The sequence below is a fragment of the Carassius gibelio genome, chromosome B14 (assembly GCF_023724105.1).
Source record: "Carassius gibelio isolate Cgi1373 ecotype wild population from Czech Republic chromosome B14, carGib1.2-hapl.c, whole genome shotgun sequence".
In the NCBI taxonomy this organism is placed as follows: Eukaryota; Metazoa; Chordata; class Actinopteri; order Cypriniformes; family Cyprinidae; genus Carassius; species Carassius gibelio.
In genome coordinates this window covers 29,123,779-29,151,440 of record NC_068409.1, presented here as the reverse complement: position 1 = coordinate 29,151,440, position 27,662 = coordinate 29,123,779, and the positions used below count along the sequence as shown (strand labels likewise).

The 27,662-nt window shown below is 38.4% G+C and overlaps 1 protein-coding gene across 7 annotated transcripts; it reads left to right on the top strand.

The window, feature by feature from the left end:
• The first annotated feature begins 6 nt into the window (after positions 1-6).
• LOC127971161 (CXXC-type zinc finger protein 5-like) lies at positions 7-24,100 on the top strand. 7 transcript variants are annotated; one of them, XM_052573995.1, is made up of 5 exons: positions 7-3,361; positions 3,867-3,982; positions 9,563-9,820; positions 14,359-15,385; positions 22,420-24,100. In XM_052573995.1, the coding sequence occupies exons 4-5, from the start codon at positions 14,561-14,563 to the stop codon at positions 22,462-22,464; spliced, it is 870 nt and encodes a 289-aa protein (XP_052429955.1). In that variant the 5' UTR covers positions 7-3,361; positions 3,867-3,982; positions 9,563-9,820; positions 14,359-14,560; the 3' UTR covers positions 22,465-24,100. The 7 variants fall into 7 exon arrangements, with proteins under 7 accessions (XP_052429955.1, XP_052429954.1, XP_052429956.1 ...); XM_052573994.1 differs by having other exon boundaries at positions 7-3,386; XM_052573996.1 differs by lacking the exons at positions 7-3,361; positions 3,867-3,982 and having other exon boundaries at positions 8,841-9,820.
• Positions 24,101-27,662: the final 3,562 nt, after the last annotated feature.

Sequence of the window (27,662 nt, the reverse complement as noted above, 5' to 3'; positions counted from 1 at the left end):
TAAAAACGGCATATCCTGGTGTGTAATTCAGAGGCCATGTGTATTTTGCTGTATGATAAAGATGTGCAATTTTAATAAATGTAATTTGAAAGGTTTACTCTTGTGTCGTTTTGTCAGGATTGGGTTTTCACTCTCTATATTCAGTAAGCAGGGTTTTCACAGCCAGCGTTTTAAAACAGGATGTGGGAGATAATGTGTTCTACTTCCTGTACTGCTGCGAAACACAGGAAATTAGAGATCGCCCTGCTGCAGTTCCGCTTACTGCCACCAGATGGAGCCACTGTATCAGTTCAACGCGCTTGAGTTTATTTTGAAGGGATTTTGAGTCAGCGTCACCTCTTTGGCTCTGCAGGAAGTGTCAGGTCATATATAGATTTTTAAATGCTGGATACCCCAATCTTGCACGTTTACTAAAAGGTTCTACTGTGTTTTTGAAATATTTATAGTTATTTGTTAAAAGTATATAGTCCCACGAACTGTTATTTTATTGGGTTTATGTTGATATGTTTTATATTTAGCTGTTTTATGTAGCTTAAAGGTGCTGTGCATTTACTTTCTACAGTGTAGAGGTGTGGTCAGGTTAGTTTATTTATTTATTTTTTTTAAATCACTATTGTTACTGTATTGATGTATGAAGCACATTTTATACAAAAGTGACTTTCAAACCAACCAGCTTTTTGTTGGTCAGCAGTGAACAGCTTAATGGTTTACTCCACCCCAAAATTATTTTTTTGTTATTAATCACTTCCAAACCTGTAAAAGATTCTTTCGTCTTCGGAAAACAATTTAAGATATTTTGGATAAAAACCTGTAGGCTTGAGACTGCCAAAATAAATAACAGTGTCAAGGTCCAAAAAAGTATGAAAAGCATCATCAGAAGAGTCCATCTGCCATCAGTGATTCAACCGTAACGTTATGCAGTGAACGAGAATACAATTTGTATGTGAAGAAACAAAAATAGGGGGCGATGAATTGTTGAATAAAGTTGTTATTATTATTTTCTTTGTATACAAAAAGTATACTAGTTGCTTCATGAAATTCTGTTTGAACCACTGATGACAATGTCTTTCATCCTTTTCTGGGCCTTGACAGTGTTATTTACTTGACAGTCTATAGGACAGTCGCACGCCTCCCAGTTTTCAAGTAAAACATTTCACCCATTCAGATTTTGCACTGCATTCAAATTTGTAAAAATGTTAACATGCATATTCACAAAATTTCCCCATAAATTTTAGCTGACTGGTTTATAATTGACAATTGAGTAAGCAATGTTTCTCTATTGATTAAAGGCCTTCTTGACTCATCCACACGAAGCCTTTTCCGATCTTTTTTTCTTTGTTCTAAAAAGGCAATGATGTCTTTTTCAGTTTTATCCACTCCAAGCCTGGTTTAAAAAAATAGTGATGTCAGATGCGTCCAGACGCAGATACAATAAAGATGTTAATGCATACGGCTAAATGCGTCTCCATGTGTATGGGCTCTTTAGCCTGCAAAATAGAGCAAAACTGTTGTTAATGTGACCAGGACTTAAAGCGATATTTCCCACAAAATTGAAAATCCTGTCATTAATTACTCACCTTCATGTAATTCCAAATTAAGCATTAGAGAGCTTTCTGAACTATCTGATCCAAAAGTGTAGTAAGAACATAATTAGTCCATGTGACATCTGTGGTTCAACTGTAATTTAATAAGTTACGAGAATACTTTTTGCGTGCAAAAAAAACAAAAATGAGACTTTATTTGACAATTCTTCTCTTCCTGCATCACTCTCCTCTGCCATCATCGAGAGTAGTGACGCATTCCTCTGCTCTTAAACAAGGTGCAGCGCATGTGTGTTCTACATACAGGAACCAAGGTCTACGAGTTTGGAAAGAAATTAGGGTTTGTAATGACAGAATTTTCATTTTGGGGTGAACTATCCCTCTGGGTGTGTAAGGGGATGTTTGTATTGCACTGCAGTATTTTTTTAATATTTTTGTTTTCTATGAAAACATGCACTAGATGGATTTGTTTGGCCATAGCACTTGTTGTTTTTGCAGTGTTTTGTGCATGATGCAGCATTATTAAAGCGTGATGCTAAAGTTAGTTTCTAGTTTAAAGCTTTTCTCGTTTTCAGTGCTCTACTTTTCCAAGTGTTTTTCAATGAAAATGTTAAAAGGATGTTTTTGACCACTGCATCTCGTGCGGCACTCAATGTTTGACTTGTTAAAATGTATAAATGCATCTCAAGACCTTTTTTTAAAAAAAAAACTGCTACAAAACTCTGCACAGTGATCCTGAAGCACTGAAATGGGGTTAAACAGTGTTCTAAGTTGTTGAAAGCTTGTTATCGGTGGTTGTTAGGGTGTTGCTAGATGGTCAAAACAGCCTTTAAGTCTTGAATTTTGACAGTTCTATGGCCGTATTACAGAAACCTGTTACGATTATCAAAGGATGGTAATCAGTGAGATATATTTTTGCAGGTGCCTATTTCAATGCAAATCTACAAAATGTTCACGTTTTTCATCTGCTAGGTAAAATTGCATGTCTAATTGCTTAGAAAAATACCAGCATAACTCTCCTGAAATACGTGCACAATTTTAGTTAAAATTAATCTCTGAAGCACAACTGGCATGGGACGAGTAAAGTTTCTAAACAAATCTCTTAAAAATAAATTGCTTATGAAAGAGAGACCAATAATTCATTATTGACTAATTTCATTGACAGTTATTCATTGACTAATAGATATTTTTGAAATAGTATGTGGATGGGGGGCTGGAGATGTTAGTCATTGAAAAACAGGAAGCTCTGACAACATGGTGCCCAAAACCACGGGTAACTCAGAGGAGTGAAAAACAGAGAGAGCAGAAGAAATAGGGAAAGTATCTCATGGGGGAATGAGTCTACTGCATTTCTATGTTCGAGAAGCAGGCTGATGGCATTCCTCAGCGTCTGAGAAAACCGGACGTTTGCTCCATTTCTTTCTCCCTTTTTTTTTCCCTCCTCTCCCTCGGTCTCTTTGCCGTCGTCTTTCAAGTGGGTTTTATCCCCTCCTGTGGAGCGGGTCATGTGTCTGGCTGCCAGAGAGAACCATGTGACGTTAATCCAACGTCCTCATCCACCCCCCTCTTCCCACTCACCACCACACAATCCCCCCCAGCTGAGAGAGGAGGGGGGCTGAGGTCTCAAAGTTATCTGGGAATTATGTGGCCGCAAGGATAGGCAAGTGTTTGTTTATTTATTGGCCCATTTTAATGATCTATCATGTGGCTTCGTTTGGAGACGATCTGTTATCTGTCACATAGCAGGGACGTCTTGTCACGCTCCAGTGATATACCAGCTCAATACTACAGGAACGTCCTCCATGCAGGGTGAACTCAGGGTATGATGCAACTCAAGATCCAAAGGTCTGATCAATGAGCTCACAAACAAACCTGGCTCAAGTCAAGCATCCGGGAATAGTTCTCTGAATAGTCCACTTACACACTGATTGGTACAAAATGCTAAAGAAAAAAAACCTATAATATTGATATTTATGTTTAAAAATATTATTATAAGTGTATTATAGTTTATCATTTTTATTTATATATCCTATTTTATATTTATGTATAAATATTATTGCACAAATCTCAATTCAAGTTTATTTGTATAGCGCTTTTCACAATACAAATCATTACAGAACAACTTTACAGAAAATTTAGTTTCTACAATATTTAGTAGTAGCTTCTCAGTGGTGACTGTTAATGTACATATGGCAGAAATGTACGGGAAAAAATCTTTTACATACATAATCAATCATATGAACACTATGAAGAGCAATTATTATATGATGCAATCAAATTTATAGCAAAATGTTATGGTTCTGTATGTTGTAGGGTTCTGTTCAGAATCTGCAGGACCTTCAAGATTTTTCTGAAGAACGCTGCTCAGTTTAACTGTTCAGAACAAACAAGGGACTCATGCACAACCATCACAAAACAGAAAGACAGTCGAGGATCATCAGGTGACCACACACAGTACTAATACAAATGATACATTAGGACTTGCGTTTACTGACCTAATAAACTCCTTTGGAGTCAAGCAAAATGTCACCGGGCCCACTCATCGTTTTAATCATACACTAGATTTAATTATATCGCATGGCATCGATCTTACTGCTATAGATATTGTACCTCAAAGTGATGATATTACAGACCATTTCCTCGTATCGTGCATGCTGCGTATAACTGATATTAACTATATGTCGCAGCGATACCGTCTGGGCAGAACTATTGTTCCAGCCACCAAAGACAGATTCGCAAATAACCTGCCTGATCTATCTCAACTGCTATTTGTACCCAAAAATACACATGAATTAGACAAAATTACTGACAACATGGGCACTATTTTCTCTAATACATTAGAAGCTGTTGCCCCAATCAAATTGAAAAAAGTTAGAGAAAAACGTACTGTACCATGGTATAACAGTAATACTCACTCTCTCAAGAAAGTAACTCGTAGTCTTGAACGCAAATGGAGAAAAACTAACTTAGAAGTTTTTAGAATTGCATGGAAAAACAGTATGTCCAGCTATAGACAGGCTCTAAAAACTGCTAGGGCAGAGCATATACACAAACTCATTGAAAATAACCAAAACAATCCAAGGTTTTTATTTAACACAGTGGCTAAGTTAACAAATTACCAGATGCCACCTGATTCAAATATTCCACCAACGTTAAATAGTAATGACTTTATGAATTTCTTCACTGATAAAATAGATAACATTAGAAATACAATAGCGAATGTAGATTCTACAGCATCTAACACTTCAGTTTCATCCATCGCACCCAAACATAAACTGCAGTGCTTTACAACCATAGGACAGGAAGAGCTAAATAAACTTATCACTGTATCTAAACCAACAACATGTTTATTAGATCCTGTACCCACTAAATTACTGAAAGAGCTGTTACCTGTAGCCGAAGAACCGCTTCTCAATATCATTAACTCGTCGTTATCTTTAGGACACGTCCCAAAACCATTCAAGCTGGCGGTTATCAAGCCTCTTATTAAGAAACCAAAACTAGATCCTAGTGTACTGGCAAATTATAGGCCTATTTCAAATCTTCCACTTATGTCTAAAATTTTAGAAAAAGTTGTGTCTGCTCAATTGAGCACCTTCCCACATAAAAATGATCTGTATGAAGAATTTCAGTCAGGTTTTAGGCCCCACCATAGCACAGAAACTGCACTTGTTAAAATTACAAATGACCTGCTCCTTGCGTCAGACCAAGGCTGCATCTCATTTCTAGTCTTACTTGATCTTAGTGCTGCGTTCGACACCATAGATCATGACATACTCATAGATCGATTACAAAACTATACAGGTATTCAAGGGCAGGCTCTAAGATGGTTTAGATCCTACCTGTCCGATCGCTACCATTTTGTTTACTTAAATGGGGAGTCATCTCATTTATCATCAGTAAAATATGGAGTGCCACAAGGATCCGTCCTAGGTCCCCTTCTATTTTCAATATACATGTTGCCCCTTGGTAATATTATTAGAAAATACGGAATTAGCTTCCACTGTTATGCTGATGATACTCAGCTATATATATCAACGAGACCAGATGAAACTTCCCAATTATCTAAGCTAACAGATTGTGTTAAAAATGTAAAAGATTGGATGACAAAGAATTTTCTCCAATTAAATTCGGATAAGACGGAGATATTAATTATTGGACCAAAAAACACTACACAGAATCTTGTAGATTACAATCTGCAACTAGACGGATGTACTGTAACTTCCTCTACAGTCAGAAATCTGGGTGTTATATTAGACAGCAATTTGTCTTTTGAAAATCATATTTCCAATGTTACAAAAATTGCATTCTTCCATCTTAGAAACATTGCCAAGCTACGAAACATGTTATCTGTTTCTGATGCAGAAAAGCTAGTTCATGCATTCATGACCTCTAGACTGGACTATTGTAATGCACTTCTAGGTGGTTGTCCTGCTTCTTCAATAAACAAGCTACAGGTCGTCCAAAATGCAGCAGCGAGAGTCCTTACGAGGTCAAGAAAATATGATCATATTACCCCAATTTTACAGTCTCTGCACTGGCTACCTATTAAGTTCCGCATCAGTTACAAATTATCATTACTTACCTATAAGGCCCTAAATGGTTTAGCTCCTGCGTACCTAACTAGCCTTCTACCACGTTACAACCCATCACGCACCCTAAGGTCACAAAACGCTGGACTTTTGGTAGTTCCTAGGATAGCAAAGTCCACTAAAGGAGGTAGAGCCTTCTCACATTTGGCTCCCAAACTCTGGAATAGCCTTCCTGATAATGTTCGGGGTTCAGACACACTCTCTTTGTTTAAATCTAGATTAAAAACACATCTCTTTCGCCAAGCATTCGAATAATGTATCTTTTTAATTGTGAGTGTAGTTGCATCTGATCAAAGGTGCATTTTTATTCATTAGCTTGGGTTAAACTAATTTTACTTTGTTGGATCAGCAGCTATGCTAATGATGTCTGTATTTTGTTTCTATGTTTTGCCACGGGATTCACATCCCGTGGTAACTAGGATTTACACAAGCTCCAGTCTGGATCCAGAACACCTGAGAAGAGATGATGCTGACCCTCAGAGGACCTCAGATGATGCTAACCCTGAATGAACAAACAGAACTAACAATTATTCCTAAATGTGTGACTTAATCATATAATAACTTAACTAATAATATTGATAGTTCATCGTCTAGCTGACTACGTCTTGTATTATTATTATTTTTTAGTTTTTCTAAAATCCTGTCAAATGTGCACAAACTACTAGCTACTACTAAATATTGTAGAAACATAATTTTCTGTAAAGTTGCTTTGTAACGATTTGTTTTGTAAAAAGCGCTATACAAATAAACTTGAATTGAATTGAATAAGAACCAAGGGTTCCCAAACTTTTGAGTAGGGCTATTTTAATAATTTCAGCATTTTTTTTTTGTCTTGTGGAATAAATGTTAAAATATTTTATGTACAATATCTTACTCAGGACAGTACTAAATAAAAAATAACATGCATTTAGTATGATCTCTCTTATTTTTTGAAAATTACTCATATTTTCACAGATTCTGCAAGGGGTTCCCAAACTTTCGAGCCCCACTGTGTGTGTGTATATATATACAGTCTTGTTCAAAATAATAGCAGTACAATGTGACGAACCAGAATAATCAAGGTTTTTAGTATATTTTTTATTGCTACGTGGCAAACAAGTTACCAGTAGGTTCAGTAGATTGTCAGAAAACAAACAAGACCCAGCATTCATGATATGCACGCTCTTAAGGCTGTGCAATTGGGCAATTAGTTGAAAGGGGTGTTTTCAAAAAAATAGCAGTGTCTACCTTTGACTGTACAAACTCAAAACTATTTCGTACAAACTTTTTTTTTTTTTCTGGGATTTAGCAATCCTGTGAATCACTAAACTAATATTTAGTTGTATGACCACAGTTTTTTAAAACTGCTTGACATCTGTGTGGCATGGAGTCAACCAACTTGTGGCACCTCTCAGCTGTTATTCCACTCCATGATTCTTTAACAACATTCCACAATTCATTCACATTTCTTGGTTTTGCTTCAGAAACAGCATTTTTGATATCACCCCACAAGTTCTCAATTGGATTAAGGTCTGGAGATTGGGCTGGCCACTCCATAACATTAATTTTGTTGGTTTGGAACCAAGACTTTGCCCGTTTACTAGTGTGTTTTGGGTCATTGTCTTGTTGAAACAACCATTTCAAGGGCATGTCCTCTTCAGCATAGGGCAACATGACCTCTTCAAGTATTTTAACATATGCAAACTGATCCATGATCCCTGGTATGCGATAAATAGGCCCAACACCATAGTAGGAGAAACATGCCCATATCATGATGCTTGCACCTCCATGCTTCACTGTCTTCACTGTGTACTGTGGCTTGAATTCAGAGTTTGGGGGTCGTCTCACAAACTGCCTGTGGCCCTTGGACCCAAAAAGAACAATTTTACATCAGTCCACAAAATGTTCCTCCATTTCTCTTTAGGCCAGTTGATGTGTTCTTTGGCAAATTGTAACCTCTTCTGCACATGCCTTTTTTTTAACAGAGGGACTTTGCGGGGGATTCTTGAAAATAGATTAGCTTCACACAGACGTCTTCTAACTGTCACAGTACTTACAGGTAACTCCAGACTGTCTTTGATCATCCTGGAGGTGATCATTGGCTGAGCCTTTGCCATTCTGGTTATTCTTCTATCCATTTTGATGGTTGTCTTCTGTTTTCTTCCACGTCTCTCTGGTTTTGCTCTCCATTTTAAGGCATTGGAGATCATTTTAGCTGAACAGCCTATCATTTTTTGCACCTCTTTATAGGTTTTCCCCTCTCTAATCAACTTTTTAATCAAAGTACGCTGTTCTTCTGAACAATGTCTTGAACGACCCATTTTCCTCAGCTTTCAAATGCATGTTCAACAAGTGTTGGCTTCATCCTTAAATAGGGGCCACCTGATTCACACCTGTTTCTTCACAAAATTGATGACCTCAGTGATTGAATGCCACACTGCTATTTTTTTGAACACACCCCTTTCAACTAATTCAACTAATTGCCCAATTGCACAGCCTTAAGAGCGTGCATATCATGAATGCTGGGTCTCATTTGTTTTCTGAGAATCTACTGAACCTACTGGTAACTTGTTTGCCACGTAGCAATAAAAAAAATATACGAAAAACCTTGATTATTCTGGTTAGTCACATTGTACTGCTATTATTTTGAACAAGACTGTATATATATATATATATATATATATATATATATATATATATATATATATATATATATATAATAAGTTATATTTGTAAATGATAATGAAAATTTATGTATTAATTATATAAAACATTTGAGGTACTTTCAAGTGTGTATGATATTCACGTACTGTGGTATACACCAAATTATCAAAGTACCATGTTTTTGGGCTATGAAATAATACCATGGTATTCATTTAAATATATAATTTTGAGTGCCATTCCTTACAAAAAGTACTGTGGCTGTACCATGGTATGAGTTCCACCAGCTATATTATACTTCCAAGAATACAGTGGTATTACCATGGTACTGTTTTGTTGGTGTTTCATACAATATTGTATTTTAATATAGTAATATAAGTATGATATGAGACCATGTTTTAGGAAACTACGGTGGTATTTATTAAAAGTAGCCTATTTAGAAATGCCTTGAAGAGACATGTAGTCTAAAAACCATGGTATATTAATCTGTTCATACAGTACTACCATGGTATAGCCTACACAACGTCTTGTAAGTGAAAACTTTTCCGCATACGCTTAGAGTAGCTATAGTTCAGCCTTTTGTGAATACAGATGAATGAAAAAGAAAGAAAAAAAAACATGATGGGAAGTAAAGCCGTAAAATAGTGTCACTTTACCCGAGCCTAAACTTTCCCGTAAATGCAATTGTGGAGGACTGTATCACGCAGCCCCCTCAAACCCGCAGCCAGCAGCAGCGCCGCGCTGATCGATCCGCATTGATCGTCCCTGACGAGCTGCTCCACTTTCCAGCCAATGCACGCTCGCCCGCCTGCGACTGGGAAGAAGCCCGAAACGGAGGAAAATTTCTGCCGCCCTGGCGGTGTCACTTCCCCACACTTCAGCTGGCCGCCTGCCAGACACACAGGACGCTCACAAGAGGTGGAGTGGACTCCAAGCGACCAGGAGGAGCGTCTGCGAGCGACTGGACGGACGGACAAATGGACCCACAGCACGACGGCTCCTCGGTCACAGAGGAGTCACCAAACACGGAGAAACACGACGACTTTGGTAACGAGTCCAGTCCCTCTGATTTCTACACAGAAATTAATGACTCTATGTACGCTGACTGTTAGAGAAACTGAAATTAATGTATTTTAGGGGTAGTTTATGGGCGTATTACATTCATTAAAAAATGAACTATTAATTAAGCTATTATTTATTCATATAATTAATTTAAAATTATAATTCATATATAAACAAAATTCAGTTGCATTAAGTTGCTTTGAAATTCATTAGTTATAAAACAGATAATAAAAAGTTAATATAATAAAACTAAGAAAAATAAAGTGTTGATTTTAAACGCATTCATAAAAATACATGAATTATATTAAAATACGAAAAACGAATGTTTGATTTAATTTGTTTGTTGATTTAATAATTAATGCATAAATGATTAATAATATGGATTAAATATTAATTTGTATATAAATATGCTACAAACAATAAAGAATTATAAAAGTACATCAACAACAATAATAATTGTTGTTATTATTATTTAGTTTTTATGAACGTGCATTTATTATTTACAATTTGCATTTTATTTTCATTAACAGAGCAGCCAACAGGGTTATATTTCAAATGAGTGAATGGTGGAGCCGTGTTTTGTATATTAAAATATCAATCAGCCCCAAGTTCCTGGAAAGCGTGAATGTGGAAAAGTTCTGATATAATAAATCAATCCCGAGCGCAGCTAACAGCCATTAAGAATGGAGTCAACATTGGGCTGCGTGTCCAGCCCTCGCAAAACTATACTTCATTCATTATTCCGCTCTCACGTGCACAGAGAGACAGACAGCCTCACCGCAGACAGCCCTCGCGCTCATCCACACCTCTTTAAGGTTTATTTATTTTTTCCCCGACGGAAAGTCCACTTCGGTTTTTGTGTGAAGCTCCAAAAATCTATGAAATGTGTTTGCATGTTCTTCTCCGGGCGCGAGGATGTGGAGGTGGGATAGAGAGACGCGAGAGGCTGGAGGAGCGCACGCGCTCGCTCTCGGACAAAGTGCGTTCTGCGTGTATCTGCCGGTGTTTGGGCTTTATTGAAGGAAACAACGAGAAGAATTCACTTCGGGTGAGCATTAGCTATCGTTTTCCTCTTTTACCTTTTATTCTCTCTCTCTCTCTCTCTCTCTCTTTTATATAAATCTCCGCAGCGCGTGAGAGCACCGGACCGCTCGGACAGTCGGAACGCTCCCCTCGGCTCACGAGCGGCGCGAATGAAAAGACGCCTGTGTTTGCAAATATGCAGATACCATATGTTTATCAAAGAGAGGCCAATGAGACTTTGTTGAGGACTGTTCAAAGTTACGATGACACCCAGCCAAGACGAATAAGTTGGCAGTGAAATAACAAGGGAATGTGCTTAACCAACGCGACGTGTTGGCGCATACCGCGCGCTGTCACCATAGACACATCGGTCGAGATGAGACAAAAGGGATTTTGTTTTACTTTCTAAATGATCGGCGTTACATCTGCTTGACAATTTGCCCATATGTATTAGATGCATTCGTGCAACTTTGCCACGCGTAACCAAATAGGCGCACGGAATAGTTGCATTTACGGGTATCCTGTTTGTTTGTTTGTTGTTCGGCTGTAAAAATAATATTGTGACATTTTCTGTTTTTATTTGTTGTCTGGATTAAAATATGATGGGTTTACCGAGCGGGAACGTCGGAATTATTCAGAATTCCTCTTGGAGAGAGGTATGAATGCAAGTTATATGTGCTGTTTATTATTAATCCATTATGAGTAACATGCAAACTTTTTTGTGTGTGGCGCATTTGCATTCATATTCTTTAAATATATAACCTGAATAATCCAGTTCTGTGTTTGGGATTGATCTGAGAAGGGTTTAATTGGGGTGATTGTGTGACAGAACATGTAGATCTTGATAAGCAGGTCATCTTGTTTAGCCACAGTTGGGCTATTTGTGCAGGTTTGGCTATTGTTCCCTGGTGATGTCCAGACCTCTCTACGTTGCGCTATTGTCCCTCTGGCTCGCCGCAATACTGGACACAGCAATTTCCATGTGCATGTGAGCCTCGTATGTTTGACATGCATTAGACATCAGGAAATTGCTGAATGGTCATTTTAACTGTTGCTAGGAACTTATTTATCTGTAAGCTGGGTAAATAATTTACTGAAACCCTCAGTAGATGCAGCTTTTGTCCTGGTTTACCTGCAGGTGAGGGCTACCTCTCTCCAGTAAGTTTTGATGTGACTCCTTGATGTGGATGTGATGTAATTGTAATTGATATGGTCGTGTTTTGCTAACGGATAGAGTGCTATGTAAAAGTGTTTTGGCAGATAACTTACAGTAAAAGCCTGCCTTACATGGTTTTAATCAGGTCAGATATATTATTTAATGTAACTGAATTAACCTTTAGACAATATGATTAACCAATTATTGGAAATTGTTATTATTATTATTATTTAGATTAGCAAAAAATAGCCTAACGGAATGACCAGGGATAGTTATCAATGTGTTGAATATGTTTATTTTTGAATAGACAAGAACTTTATTACAAAAAAAAAAAAGAAGAAAAAAAACCAGCTAAGTTTCCTCTGTTGTCAGCTGATATTATCATCATTATTGTGACAGCATGCTCCTGTATTGTTGTCTCACTATGGGGTAGGTTGTCACAATCAAATCTACCATTAAATAACAAAAGTCACACAGTAAAACAATTATGAATCCAAAATTAGTGAAAAATCAAAATGGAAATGTTCAACAGTATTAAACCATTGTTTAGCCAACACGACTATAAGTTATACCATTTAAAACGTGACAATTTACACCAACCCATTTTTTATGAAAATATATTTAACTAGATATTTGAAACCAACATTTAACACCTTATAGTTACTGAGACAACTTCCCTGTGTGATAACCAGCTCAACTCTCCCTTACATGCATTATTTATTCATGCATGCATGTTAGTATGAATGAATGGCCAGTTACCAAATCTTCATGGGCAGTCAGTCACAACCTAAACTATTTTTCTCTCTAATTATTACCAATAATATGATCTACTGTGGCTTGTCAGTTAATTGAAATGTTAAGTCGTTGATGAGCGTGTGTACGTGCGTCAGTGCGGCTGAGCTTGCACCTAGACATCCTGATTTCACTGTCGGCTCACCCCAGGGGCTTTGCGCTTGAGCTCACGATTCCGGTTTCGTGATAGAACAGACCGCCTGTGGACCCTGATAGACGTCTCTCACTGAAGGGGAATTGCTGTCACAAGGAACGGGCTTTTGCACGTAAAGGTTATGAAATATAACAATTTAACAGACTCAAACCGTCCAATTCAATATCCACACAAAATCTTCTCTCTTTTTTTGCCATGAGCATCAGAGTCGGTTTCAGTTCCTTGGATGAACACCGAACAAAGTTTCATTGTCACTAAATCAGATATTTAGGACAGATGTTATGTATGAAACATAAATGTTGGCTAAGGAATCAAAATGGGTCAGATGAGGCCACAGCGAGCAATAAACTATTTGTCACCCTGAACTTGTGCTTATTTCAGCAGGGGAAAACAATAAATAAATAAAATGGGATTTGTTTATAGGCATGATTATGTCGGAAGAATTAGATATGTTAAAATGGTTTTTAGCAGTTAGGGATGAAGTGTGATGCTGTACCGTGAGGAATCACACAGATATTCATTTTGCGGATGATGGGTGAGGTCGGTGTAATATGTTATACATGTTCTTTAGGTTTGGATGTACACTACTGATTAATAGTTCGGAATAATTTTTCGTAACACTTTATTTTAAGGTGTCCTTGTTAAACGTTATATGTACTTATTATTAAATAACAATAAATTATGCATAATTACATGTAAGTAACCCTAAATCAAACCTTAATCTTAACCCTAACCATATAGAAAAAAAAAGTTTTATAGTGGTCTCCTATGCTCACCAAAGCTGAATTTATTTAATCAAGAATACAGTAAAAACAGATATATTTTGAAATATTATTACAAATCATAAGAATTGTTTTCTATTTTAGTATATTTTAAAATTATATTTATTCTGTGATAGCAAAGCTGAATTTTCAGCATCATTACTCCAGTCTTCAGTATCACATGATCCTTCAGAAAATAATATGCTTATTTGATAATCAAGAAATATTTCTGAAAACAGCTGCTGCTTAGTATTTTTGTGGAAACTAATGAACTACCTTTCAAAAGTTTGTGGTTGATAAAAAAAAATAACAAAAGATTTGTATTTCAAGATCTTTTGAATGTTTTATTAATCAAAAGATTCAGAGACAAACATACAGGAAAATAGTTTTCAACACTGATAATATTAAGACCCATTAAGAACAATTTAACAAAAATAATAATTGAGCACCTAATCAGAATCATGTCTGTATAACACTGAGAATGGACATTTCAGCTTTGCATCACAGAAACAAATAACATTTTGAAATATATTAAAATAGAAAACAGTAATTTCAGAATTATTCCTCTTTGCATGTACCATACATCTATTCAAACCACTCTGGCTTTAACCTCTATGTGCATTATCTTCCCTTCTAGGATTCTCAGGCCTTAGTGAACGGATCCGTGAGATGTTCTTGAGACTTGACTAGTGTGGACCGCCGCTTCAGTGGTCTGACTTTCCAGCTGTGTACGCGTCAATCTCATCTTGGCTTCGGTCTTTGTAGGAACTTTGCAACTCTATCTCTGGTTCATTGTCAGCTCCCTGATCTCCCTCTCCCTCCCCCTCACGCCGTGGCCCATGTCTGCCAGCGGAGGGTCCATGGAGGGAAGTCGAGCAATAGAGGAAGAGGAGGCGCAGGACAGCTGCTGCGGGGACGAAGACTCATCCCCGGTGGTGGAAAGGAGAAACCGCAGCGGCATCATCAGCGCTCCACTCAGCAAAAGCCTGAAGCGATCACGAGCTCTTTCGCAGTACATTGCAACCTGCTCAGCTGCTGCTGTGGCCAGTGTCGCAAATGCTAACAGACTTGCCCAGAGCTCTATGGTGGCACCGGGAGTCAAAGCTCACCCTACTGCCAGCCAGCACAGGTCACAAATCGGGTATGCCAAACTGGACCGGGGTGCGTTAGTCTCCGGCCTTCTGGACTCTCCGAGCGGCCTGCATCTTGCCCAGGCCGCTGAGCTCCTGCGACGGGCGGGGATGCTGCTTCCTGTCAGTGACCCATCCAGTGTCAGTGTGGGCGGGGACATGGAGACTGTCTCGGCTTCTGATTCGCTGGGCAGTGTGATGGACTTCCCGTTGCTTGGCAATGGCGGAGTGGGTGTGAGTTTTCCATATCACCCAGGGCTGTTCATAATGACGCCAGCAGGAGTGTTCCTCGCCGATGGGGCACTCTCTCACATGACAGGCGCGTCGGAACACCAGCAGACACAGAGCGAGATTTCCTCGGCCATCAGTGCCAACGGGAAGAAAAAGCGGAAGCGATGCGGCCTGTGTCCACCCTGCCGACGCAGGATTAACTGCGAACAATGCAGCAGTTGCCGCAACCGCAAAACCGGCCATCAGATCTGCAAGTTCCGCAAGTGCGAAGAGCTCAAAAAGAAACCTGCTGGTGGGCTGGAGGTAAGATGGTGAGCAATGCATCGTAAATTCATAAATATTATCACTGAATGCTAGCCAGATGCAAGATAGCATCATCTGCATGGGCACCACAGCATAATACTTGTGCTAAATCAGTAGGCTGCACTTCTGATTTGTTGTGCTGTGATGCTCATGCAGGTGGTGCAAGTTTGCATAATTTCTTGATTCTCATCCCTCATCTCCTTATTGTTTCCTGTTTGCTCTACTAATCCTGTGGATAAAAGCAGCAAAAGTTGAAAATAAAAGTTGTGAAATACTAGAAGAGAAAATTTCTTTTTAAATAATTATCAGCTTTGGGACCAGTTTTGTGTTCAGTGCAATCCTTTACGTAATGGATGGAAAATTATGGATTTACTTAAGTTTTTTATATATATATTTTTTTTAAATAACAGATTTCACTATAATTTAATGTGTTATTTTAGTGCAGTTAAATGAAAGAAGAAAAATAAGACTATAAAACTATAAACACTGTAAAAATCATGAGCTCTGACACATATGTCAAATCTTTAAGAAAGTATTTTCTACCTTCTGAAAAATGTACACTACTATTTAAATGTTTGAGGTCTTCTTTAGAAGAAATTAAAACTATATTTAGCGTGAATGCATTAAATTGATCTAAAGTGACAGTAAAGGCTTCATTTTTTAATAATTTCTTTCCACAAAAAATATTAAGTAATAATGATTACAGCAATGATGCTGAAAATTTAGCTTTGCATCACTGGGATCAATTACATAAAAAATATATTAAGGTAGAAAGCAGTTTTTATTTTTTTTTTATTTTTTTGTGACAATAATTCACAATATTGCCTTTAAAAAAAAAAGCAGACTTGTTGAGAATAAGAGACTTCAAAAAGAAAACATTATGATCTGTACAGTACATGACTTCTTAATCTTTTATGTTTGCCACAATGGCTTTACATTTTTCAGCATATATTGTGATTAATTCAGTTAATTAATCAGTGTATTTTGTAATTAATTTGATTAGAATGTTTAATCAATTGACAAGCCCTACTTTTTACAAACATTCCACATAGAAATTAATGCTGCTTGTGTTTCATAAATCTTTCGCATAGGAACATTACTCATCCTGACGAATGGCAAGCTGAATGCAGTTTCCCATCTCTCATGCAGCGTAACTTGAGATGTTTCTGCCTTGTTTACAAGCAGGTTCAGGTGTGGGAAAATTAGCTCTGAGTCTGTGCTGATGCAAGCTAGTTAGGGTCTAACTTTGTGAGAGTGGTGTCATGGTAAGATTGGTCTAGTTGGTTGCTTATTTTTTTCTTGCAAGGAAAATGTTAAGGCATCATGCTGTTCCACAGCTAAGGTTCCCCTTCACTGTTTGCTATGATGAGATGATTCAGAGTTTCAGCTATCACATTTAATGAATTTGAATGAATGTGATGAATATAAAATGTTGAAATAACACCATGTTCCAACCAGGCACAACGCACAAGTTTCCAGCATTAAAGTGTTCTGTCTTTACTCAAAGTACTGAATGTGGAACTTTGGACCAATGAGATGTCATAGTGGGCGGGGCTACACAACATATCAAGACAATAGAATATGGTGCTTTCAAGTCATGTCAGAAAGATTGTATTTACAAACTCAGTGAACATGTCAGTGAGAAAACATGTCTCACACAATGTATGCAGCATCTTTATTAATGGTAAATTCCTTTTTAATTATACATTTTAATTACAATTAATTGTAATGCATTTTTATATAATTTTTATATATAATAAATCAAACAAACAAAAAACATTGATCACTGCCTTGCTGTGACCGAAGTGATTTGAACACACTTGACATCATGATTACAAATTTCCCAGGAGGACTTGAACACTCCAAAGCCATTTATAAAGCTGACTTTGGAAATAGCATTCTAGCATTACATTTCGAAATGGAAAACTATCAAACTATTTACTGAAAACTGTGTACTGAAAACTGTAGACATTATTCCACAATAAACAGTTAAAGGGTTAGTCCAAAAAGGAAAATTATGTCATTAATAACTCACCCTCATGTTGTTCCAAACCCGTGAGACCTCCATTCATCTTCGGGACACAGTTTAAGATATTTTAAATTTAGTCCGAGAGCTCTCAGTCCCTGTGTGTATGGTATACTGTCCATGTCCAGAAAGCTAATAAAAACATCATCAAAGTAGTCCATGTGACATCAGAGGGTCAGTTAGAATATTTCGAAGCATTGAAAATACATTTTGGTCCAAAAATATCAAAAACTACGACTTTATTCGGCATTGTCTTCTCTTCCGGGTCTGTTGTGAGTGCGTTTACTGCAGTGTAGTGATATCCGGTTCGCGAACAAATCACTCGATGTAACCGGATCTTCTTGAACCAGTTCACCAGATCGAACTGAATAGTTTTAAACAGTTCGCGTCTCCAATACGCATTAATCAACTAATGACTTAAGCTGTTAACTTTTTTAATGTGGCTGACACTCCCTCTGAGTTAAAACAAACCAATATCCCGAAGTAATTCATTTACTCAAACAGTACACTGACTGAACTGCTGTGAAGAGAGAACTGAAGATGAACACTGAGCGAACCAGATAACGAACGAAAGATTGACTCGTTCTCGACATTAATGACATAATTTTAATATATGGGTGAACTAATCCTTTAAAAAAGTAGTAAGATAAACAGTTGTCACATTGCATATAACTGGAAATAAAAAGGTAATTTTGTCTTTTTAATTAAATTTATGATTAAAAAAAAAGTTCCTTCACACTTGATATAGAAGGTCAAGTACATTGCATTGTGGGATGCTATAATCTGTACTTTAATAGGTGTAGTATTGTAGGAAACTGTACTTAGTATACATACTATATACTAAATGGCCCCGCCCACGAGAGAAATCTAATTTGCTCAAAATCCTGCTCCTTATTTCTGTATGCTAAATATTAAATAGGTTCTGATATTGTTGCATGCGACCATGTTTTTTACTTAATGCTGCAAACTTGTTCTGAATGTTTCAGGCAACGTTAACAAAAATAATTTGTAAATGTACACGTGGGGCCTTTCATACATGTTGTGAGACTGTTTTTTGCCGCATGGCAGTTTTTATTTGTGAATATGAGTTTGTCTTTATGCATGTTCACGTACATGCATGTGCATGTGTGCGTCTCTGTGTGCGTGTGGCAGCCTAGCTCATATGGTCCATCTGGCCTTTGCGTCTGTCATCTGGAGCGCCAGGTGTCAATGTGTCCCAGAACCCCTCTCTTTCTTGTCCTCCAGAGGCCCTGAACCGCATGTGTGTGTTTGTCTATTTGTGTGTATAGCGTTGCAGGATAAGGCAAACACAGGCCTGGTTTATGTCATTATGAACTTCGTGTGTTTGAGAGGGGTTGTGTTTAAGTGCATGTACTGACCACTGACCAGGTTTCTTTGAGAATTACAGCAGTGAGGAGGCAGAGATTGAGGTATTGGTGTGCACCAGAGCTTAGAGGGCTCAGTTTGTGTGTGTTCGTGTTTATGGGTCTCTATGAAGTCTAAGCCTCAAAAAACATGCAGTTTGTGCATACAAATGTTTCTAGCTGTTTTCATTCTTTGTAGAATTCGTAATATATAATGTAAAACAAATATGTTGCCACAAGGGCAATAGAGCATTAACATAAATCTGTAGTGAGTTATCAGGTCAACTACTGTCATGGCTGGCAACAGTTTCAAGATAATCTCACTAAACAATTTAAAGTTAGTCAAACTGGACCAATGTTTATTAATAGGTAATTCTTAAGAGGTCATTCATACAGATTTATTTATTTTTTTACATGGGAATCAGGGAAAAAAAAGAAGCATTTTTAAAGCTACTCCGTAAAACACACAAACACACTCAACGTGCAAGAGTCTGCGTTTGAACATTCATGAGTAAATACTTAAACTAATAACAAAACATACTTACAGTATTTCCACATAGTGACGTAGACATGTGGGGGCGTGTTTGAATGAGCCATTTAAGGGGTGTGTGGCAGAGTCTTAACTCTGATAAAGAATATCTCTTTGGATTTGAGACTTTGCAACTTTACAGATCTTCTTTATGCACCAAGAGCTTGTAACACTCCAAAGAGAAAGGACAAATTTAAATCGCTCCATATGACCCCTTTAACAAAATTTAGTAAGCATAATAAAACCGTTTTACCTTTGCACTAAATCACTATGATCAGACTTTGTTAACTTATATTTTACAAGTCGTTGGGATGGATTTCCTGGGAAACGACATACTTTTGTCATTCTCCTGTGGTTATTTTTTGTCAAATTTATAAATAAATAAGTTCAGGCTTCTACTATATGCAGTGGAAGTAGCTTGAATCTACAACAAAGTTGAATCCGGGACCAAAACGAGTTTGCAAGCTGAAAGTCAAAGCAATAATATCCGTAATAAAACATGAATCAACATTGCTGTGCACTTGGTTCACAAAACAATGTTTGTTAGTAACATTGCCATCTCTTTAAACCATTTTCTATTTTGGTTTGTTTGCCTATATGGACAATATATTTTGCCTGAATATGAATATATAGGCCTATATTTTTCCCATACTGATAAGGTGATCATCTGTAACCATGAGCACAGTGGAGCGTCAAACCCATCAGATTAATCCATGCAGAGCTGAAGCACAACTCAGATAATGACCAAGATAATGTTTCTCTGTAAGTTAGTAGGTTTGTGCTTCCAAATTGCTGAAGGGCCAAAAGTTATACTGTGTAGCTTTAATCTCAGTGTCACATTTTAGAATGCTGTGTTATGCGCAAGTGCTTTGGGACAGTGTGCTTGTGATGCATTTGCATACTCGTGTAGTGTATACTTTTTGCCTAAAACCCTGTTTACATGCTCAGTGATTGTCCCTGCATGTTGCTAGTTCCTGTACTGGTTGGTCACTAGCTGGTGTTGAGTTCTTGTAGCTCTAACAGTAGACCATGGCACTAGCAACATCAAGGTCATTGGTTCAATTCTCAGGGAATGCATGAACTGTTATCATGTGTGTCTTGAATGCAATGTAAATCGCACTGGATAAAAGCAACTGCCTAGTTTATAAATGTAAATGCAATTACCCTAATAACACATATTAGCATCACTACCATTAAGATGACATTTCATGATGTCATTTAATCAGTTTTTTTAGTTCTAAAAATGAATATTCTGGAGAAAGCAAATGCAGAAAATTGCATATATTTCTGTGTGTGTGTGTGTGTATTGTGTGCTTTTTATTGACAGTGGGGTTGGTCTGGTTGAATAAAGCATAGAGAACTTATAGAGTTTAAAGAGCCGTTATTGACAGGTCACAGTCAGTGGTGCGGGGGTCTATTGACTTCTTGATGCACGTTTGTGTGTATGTGTGTGTTTGGGATGGATAGATGTGTTTTCATACATAGGGCACTTTTATGTGTTTTGAGCCAGGTTAGGCGTGTTTTTTTGTGTGAATTCCATTAGATTTCTGGCCATTGATCTTAACTTGCATGCCATTGCTTGAAAATTTTGTTGATGTGTGTGGAGTGCATGATGACACATCTCACTGCGTCCGTGTGGCAGCCAGTATCTCGGAAAGTCCCTGATATAGCTGGAAGCAGAAGGAGATTGAGTGGGCGGGGCCTTAGACATTGCCCGCCAGGCCCCACCCCTTCCTCATGTAGAGGAATCTCAGTCTCACAGCCGGACGGCTAAAGTATTTTAGGAACAGCGTGTGTGTCGGTGTCTGTGTGACAGAGACAAAAACAGGCAGACACACAATATATCAACATATACCTGTTTACATTTACATACATATACTCTTTGGACACTTTGGTGGCGTTTGCTAAAGCACATATCACTGTTAATATTGCTCATACTGTTTGTGCTACAGAAATATCTGTTGTCTTAAATCAAGACTTTTTGAGAAGAGTGAAAAACATATAAAAATGCTAGCAAGTCCTTTGCACTCCACAGCAACACCCTAGTAACTACCCATAACCCTAACCTAACCCTAACTCTAACCCTTGATAAATTTAAATAATTAGAATTGCATTAAAATAATAATAATAATAATTTGTTTTATTATTATTATTGCTGTTGATGTTTTATTTTGTATTACAATAGTCGTTTAATTATTATTATCAAAAATCTGAAATAAACAATAATTATGACTGCAGAAATGATTTAGTTGTTATGTTAAAAAGTGTAAATAAAACAGAAATCAGAGCTGTTTATAGATTAAAATCAACGGTATTAGTCTCTGCCAGTTAAAAAAAATTCTGTGTAAAGTTTATGGTGCTCTTGATCCTCTATTCTTACTGCCATTCTTGTGTATTGTTTATGTGTTTGAACGTGATGTAGAGATTAGATGATGGGTTAAAAAATAGCCTTCTAAATTAATCTGGTGAGTGTTTGTGTGTGAGTGTATGGCTGTCCATGCACTCATGCTCTGTCTGATTGGCCATGTGCATGGGCCGACAGCCCATCTGTGTTGGCTTGTCTATGGGGTCGATGAGGGAAAAGGGGGTCTGGATGCGTGTGTGTGCGCATACAAACGCCAAAGCCCTGTCAGAGAGTAATGAGAGAGTGAGAGCGTGTGTTTGGGAAACAGAGAGAGGGACTAGGTCATGTAAGGTGAAATCATTGCCTGTGCATGTTACTTCATGATGAAGGGAACGCTCCCCTCCCTCTTTTTCTCCCTCGGTCCTTCGTTCTTTCGTTCTGGACGTCTTCCCAGGAAACGCTGCCGTTGTCTCCACTCTCCCAAAGTCCCACAGCCATAGACTACCCCTGCCCAGTCCCAAAGCAAGCTGGGAAAAAATCTGCCATTTGCACCACTGCGGTATTTCAGCCCTTAACGGTCTTAGCAAGTCTGGCTACGCAGAAAGAGAGGGATTTGAGACGTAAAATGAAAAAGGTCTGGAGATGAGGCTTGAGAATCCAGTTTAGTGAGACATTTCCCATTTTCTTACTGCTCCATTGTTTGTGTTTATGTTATATTATCAATGACTCACAGTGTTTTCTTTTCTTGTTTCCTTCCTCTGTCTTTCCAAGAAGGTGATGCTGCCAACCGGAGCTCCTTTCCGATGGTTTCCGTAGGGCAGCTGGACCCTCCTCCCATGACTTCCATCCCATAATGAAGGACTCCCAATGGACAGCGACGCCACTCCCACTAGGAAAGCTGTGGCACTTGTAAACACTGGGTGCAAACAAACAAATAAAACAAATGAAGAGTGGAATGAAAGCACTATTTGAGAATGAACATGTCCTGAACCAAAAATAAACAGTGAATGGCAGAATGTCATTCCATTTTTCTTTTTTCCTGTGTTCCATTTTGGAACCATCTGAGTTCTACTTCGGAATCTTGCCCTTTATTGGATGCTCTGGAACTATTAACCGCCAAATGGAAAACGGACAATCATTTTTATTTGTGTGTTTAGTGGTTTTGTTTGTCCATGTGTGGAGAAATGCCGTAATTTTGTTTAGAGAATGTAATCCCAAGGCTCTGTTTTTAAGCTTGTGATAATTAAGGAGCACTATTGTAATTTAGCACAGTGGTTCTTACCGACTGCCTCAATGTTACGATTGCCTTTTTATGTTGGGGTTGGGGGGGGTTGTTTTTTTTTTTTCATTCAAGTTTTCAAGTTGCTCAATATTTGATACAAAGATAAACATTAAAAACACTCTAATGTAGCATCCCTTACTACAGACATGCCTGAAAGGTCCTTTTGGGTTTGATGTTCTGTTTATTTGTTTTAAATGCTGTAGGCCTGCTGATATTGGATGGAAGGCGAAGCTGATGGAACTGCACTATGTAGACCAGCTATGCGTAAGACCTGCCTCTTTTTTCTTGTAGCCTCTTGGAATTGGTCAGATGGGAGACAGCAGACCAGGACCTCCAAAATTCAGGAAATTATTGATGTTTAATGATAATATTTCTACGATTAGAATGTTTAATTGCTGAATTGCCCTAAGACCTGATCTCCAGTGCTCCTTTAAGTCCTTTTCACATGGTTTGCATCATTGAACATGTACAATTGTTGTTCTATGATGCTTAAAATTTATACTGTTTCAACTTAAACTCCATTTGTCATTGAGTTTTCATAATATAGACAAGGATTACCAGACAAAACCCCATTGTGACACCTTGAGCTGTTTGACACAACATCTGTCTAAAGCATTATGAGGAAACTTTCATAAACTCTTGTTCGACAAGTGATTTCCTTTCTGTTTGAAGCCTACAAACATGTTAGCACTTTCATTTTCATTGTGAATGGTTCTCTGGTTTCTTTCTGCCCAGCAACCATGTAAATTCACCCTTCTGTAAGCTATCTGTAACGCTTTGCACATGAGCGTCAAAGCGCGAGATGCTTTTGTTGAGACACGCATTGACGCTATTCATGTGAAAGGGGCTTAAGGGCATCCACGTAACATGGACACCAAGATGTATAAGTGATTTTTTTTTTTTTTTAAATGTAGTTGTCGTTTTGGTGTTTTTTCCCTTCTTCTTCATGCTTGAATCCTACTGAACAGGTTCGCCCCAATACTGATCTAGATTGAGTGAAATGCACAATACCAAAATGATTTCAAGTCAAAATCCAACAGCACGCCGTTCCCATGCCATATGGGGCCAAAATTAATGGTCTGCGTAAATGAATGCATGTATATGTGTCCAAAGCCAACCATTCTGAGGTCTTGGCAGTTCTCAATTTAATAAAAAGGTGCAAACCAAACATTTCTATAGTCGTTGTCAAAATATATGTCAATTCAAGTCAAAACCACTTAATGAATGATTACAACTTGACTTGAGCTTCAGTAATGATGCTCTTTGAAACATGCTTATTTGATATTTTGGTTTCATTTTGGGTTTGCGTTCACAAAGAAAGTCATGGACGGAGGAAGTCATGTGAGGTGAAATCAATGAGCACTCATAATTTTCTTCTGACTGAACCGAGTGTGAGAGTGAGTGTGTGTTTGTGTTGTGGGTGGGTTAAACCAGTGAACTGAGCGTGATATTTTTGTCCGTGGTGTAGGAGTGAATGAGAGTGTGAAAGCTTTTTTTCTCTCTGCAGGCCGCGTCTGTCTGTCTCACTCCTCGTGGCCATCAATCCGATGAGAGTGAGCGAGCCAGAGGGCCGCATGGGGAGAGAGCAAACGCAGTGTGTGGGGGGTTGCGTAGAGAGGGGGCCAAGCATGTTTTGTTCTCCTCCAGGTGTACGGCCATCAGAAACGATTTGAACGCCGCCCTACCCCACATGCAACATCAAATCTGTATATCCCAGCAAATCAGATTCTTTAGCATGCAATTTAGGGTGCATGTGCACATTTGAAATGATGGCCCACGATCACAGAGCGGGTGAGGGACGCTGCAAAGGCTCCTTCAGTCTTATCAACATCACCCAGACCCTTCTGTGCTCACGTCTGCAGCTCTGTCCAAAACACACACATTTGCAGCTAGGGCGCCTGCTCTGGCCTCTCACTCAAGCGACGGGGCGCGTGTTGAGAGAGAGCGCGGTAACCAGGGCGATGGTTGATAAGATATTCGCTCCCCCACGGTTCATTCGTTCCAGGGGAACAGGAGCACGGCGCTACTATGGTAACGGCAGAGCGAGATGTTGCGCTATAATTGGTGCAGTGCTGCGAGCAGCATAGCGGCACTTCCAGGTGCGCGTGTCAGCGCGCAGGAGCCACGATATTACACTCCCGCTGGGAGACGGCGGAAAAGCACAACGTGTCCGGTTCTCATCTCCTCTATCCTCCTCCTCCTACTCCCCTATGTTGCTCTGTCCTCTTTATTTTAGTCACAAAATAATATCAGCAGGCTTGAGGTTGTTTAAACAGTATTCATAATTTTACCAATAACCAAGTTATTGAGGAAGGTCTTTTAAACGTAGCCTAACGGGGAAAAGCGTACCATTTTAAAATTCATAGAAGTAAAACATAAGAGTAAACATTTTTCCCCCTTTGAAATAGGACTATTCATAACATTTTAAACTTTTAAATTATCCTAAGCCTCCTTTACAGTCAATTTTAGAGCACAATTAAACTGTAGTGTATTTAAAAAAATCTTCTTCAAAAAGAAAGACGGACCGAGTCAGTCAGACCGAGTCCCTAAACACACTTGCAGCCAATCAGCAGTAAGGGGCGCGTCTTGTAATGATAAAAGAGAGTGCTTAATTATTTTTGATGCACAGGATGGATAGTAAATAGACTATAGATAGAAAGATGGCAGATAAAAAAAGAGGAAAATATCAGAAGAAACAAAACATTAAAGGGGTGTTTTATTGGTTTAAAAAAAAACGTATTATATTTCACATAACATACCTGATTTCACACCGATCTGTCCCTTCTCTGAGAAACACCCAGGCGGGAAGGAAGTCGACTGGAAGGTGAAGTCGGCCGCGTGCCGCCATCTTGTAGCAGAACTTCACTTGTGTTAGCATCCCATTGACTCCCATTCATTTTGGCGTCACTTTGACAGCGAATAACTTTACATCTGAGGCGTTTAAAGACTCCATTTGTTCATTATTTATTTCTAAAGATACACGACAATGTATAAAGGGCTCCATTACCTTCTATGTTACATTATGGCCCCGTATAAACAGTTTTTGTAAAACAATTGCGTCACAGCCACTCGACTCTCTGTCGCACAGTAGAGATATACTGTACAGACAGGAGGGGAAGCTCGCAATAGTATGCATTAACTTAATATGGCGTACTGGTGTTACATTTTAAAATACTATACAAAATAATTAATCAGAATACTTACTCCTGCTCACTCATGCCAAATAACTCCCTGCTAAAGCTCGCCGTCTTTGCAAGATTAACGATGGCAGTTTGCACGCACAGCTACTAGAAGATTTACATCTGTCAGACAGGTTGCTGATGTCATCAAGCTTAGTTTGAGTCTGCGCGTCAGAAACGGAAGCGCTAAAAATCGCTAAAAATGGGCTTCACTTGTCTCAATTGAGTTCCAATGGGGTCGCTGTGTCCATTTCTTTTACTCTCTATGGAAACACCTCGATTTATTTCCTGTTATTATGAAGCCCTTCCCACACAAATACGCGATTTGCTGAGATTGGTTAGCTGGCTCGGTGTGTTGTGATTCGCTAAACTGCCTGGAGTGCTCTGGTTGTATGGTAAACAATGACATATCAATCTGAGCCAGAGAATATTAATTACTAGAATAACATAGAGAATATGAAGAGGATCACGCAGCACCTGTGCAAGCATGGCTCTTAATGGTTTGTTTGTTTGTTATTGACATTCAGCCAAGTATGGTGACCCATACTCAGAATTCGTGCTCTGAATTTAACCCATCCAAAGGGCACACACACAGAGCATTGAACACTCACCCAGAGCAGTGGGCAGCCATTTTTGCTGCGACAACCAGGGAGCAGATGGGGGTTCGATGCCTCGCTCAAGGGCACCTAAGTCGTGGTATTACCCATTACGTTATTGTTTGTTTATTGACTTTATCAGCTTCATTACAGGTACCCAAAGACGTTTGTCGTAGGGGAACACTGAATTATTTTGCTGTTACAGTGAATTGTCAAAGCATATTTACTCAAGTTAAAATACAAGATTAAAAGAAAAAGAAGAATAAAATACTTAATAAAGGTATGCGAAGTCCATTTAAAATCCATAATCATTTAAAAGTCTACACATATATGGAATAGGTGATCTCCTGAATTGTTCCGTTCGGCATCTGGGGGTTGTCAGTTTAGAAGAGTTTCTCATCTGGCGTCCAGTCAGCTGCTCCCTGAGTTGTGGTAGCCAATCTCTAAAGCTAGACTTATATAGCTTCCTAGCAAAATCAAGGCTCAATTGGACTCGTCTCTCTGCTAGTGTACTCAATCCAAGAAAAGAGAGGGCATCAGAATATCCTTCATACCTTCGTCCCAGTATGATTTTACAAACTCGTTTCTGCACTCTTTCCAACCTTTTAATTTGATCAGTGGTCAAGGAATTATGCCAAACTGGGACTGCATACTCTAACACTGGATGTACGTACCCAGTATAGATGGTACCCGAGATTCGAACCCACAACCCTAGGGTTGAGTCAAACTCTCTAACCACTAGGCCACGACTTCCCCTCATACTTTTAGATATGCTGTTGTTTGTAAATTCTACTGCTTCTGTAAAGCAACACAACACAGCAACCATACGCACGTCAATGTATAATGCTTATCATTGCTTTGTGAAAATAAGTGTATAAATTGAACAGTTTGTTAGAGCTGATCAGATGATCTGTATTAGTTTTTAAAAGATGATATCTTCTTTTGCATTAAACTTTC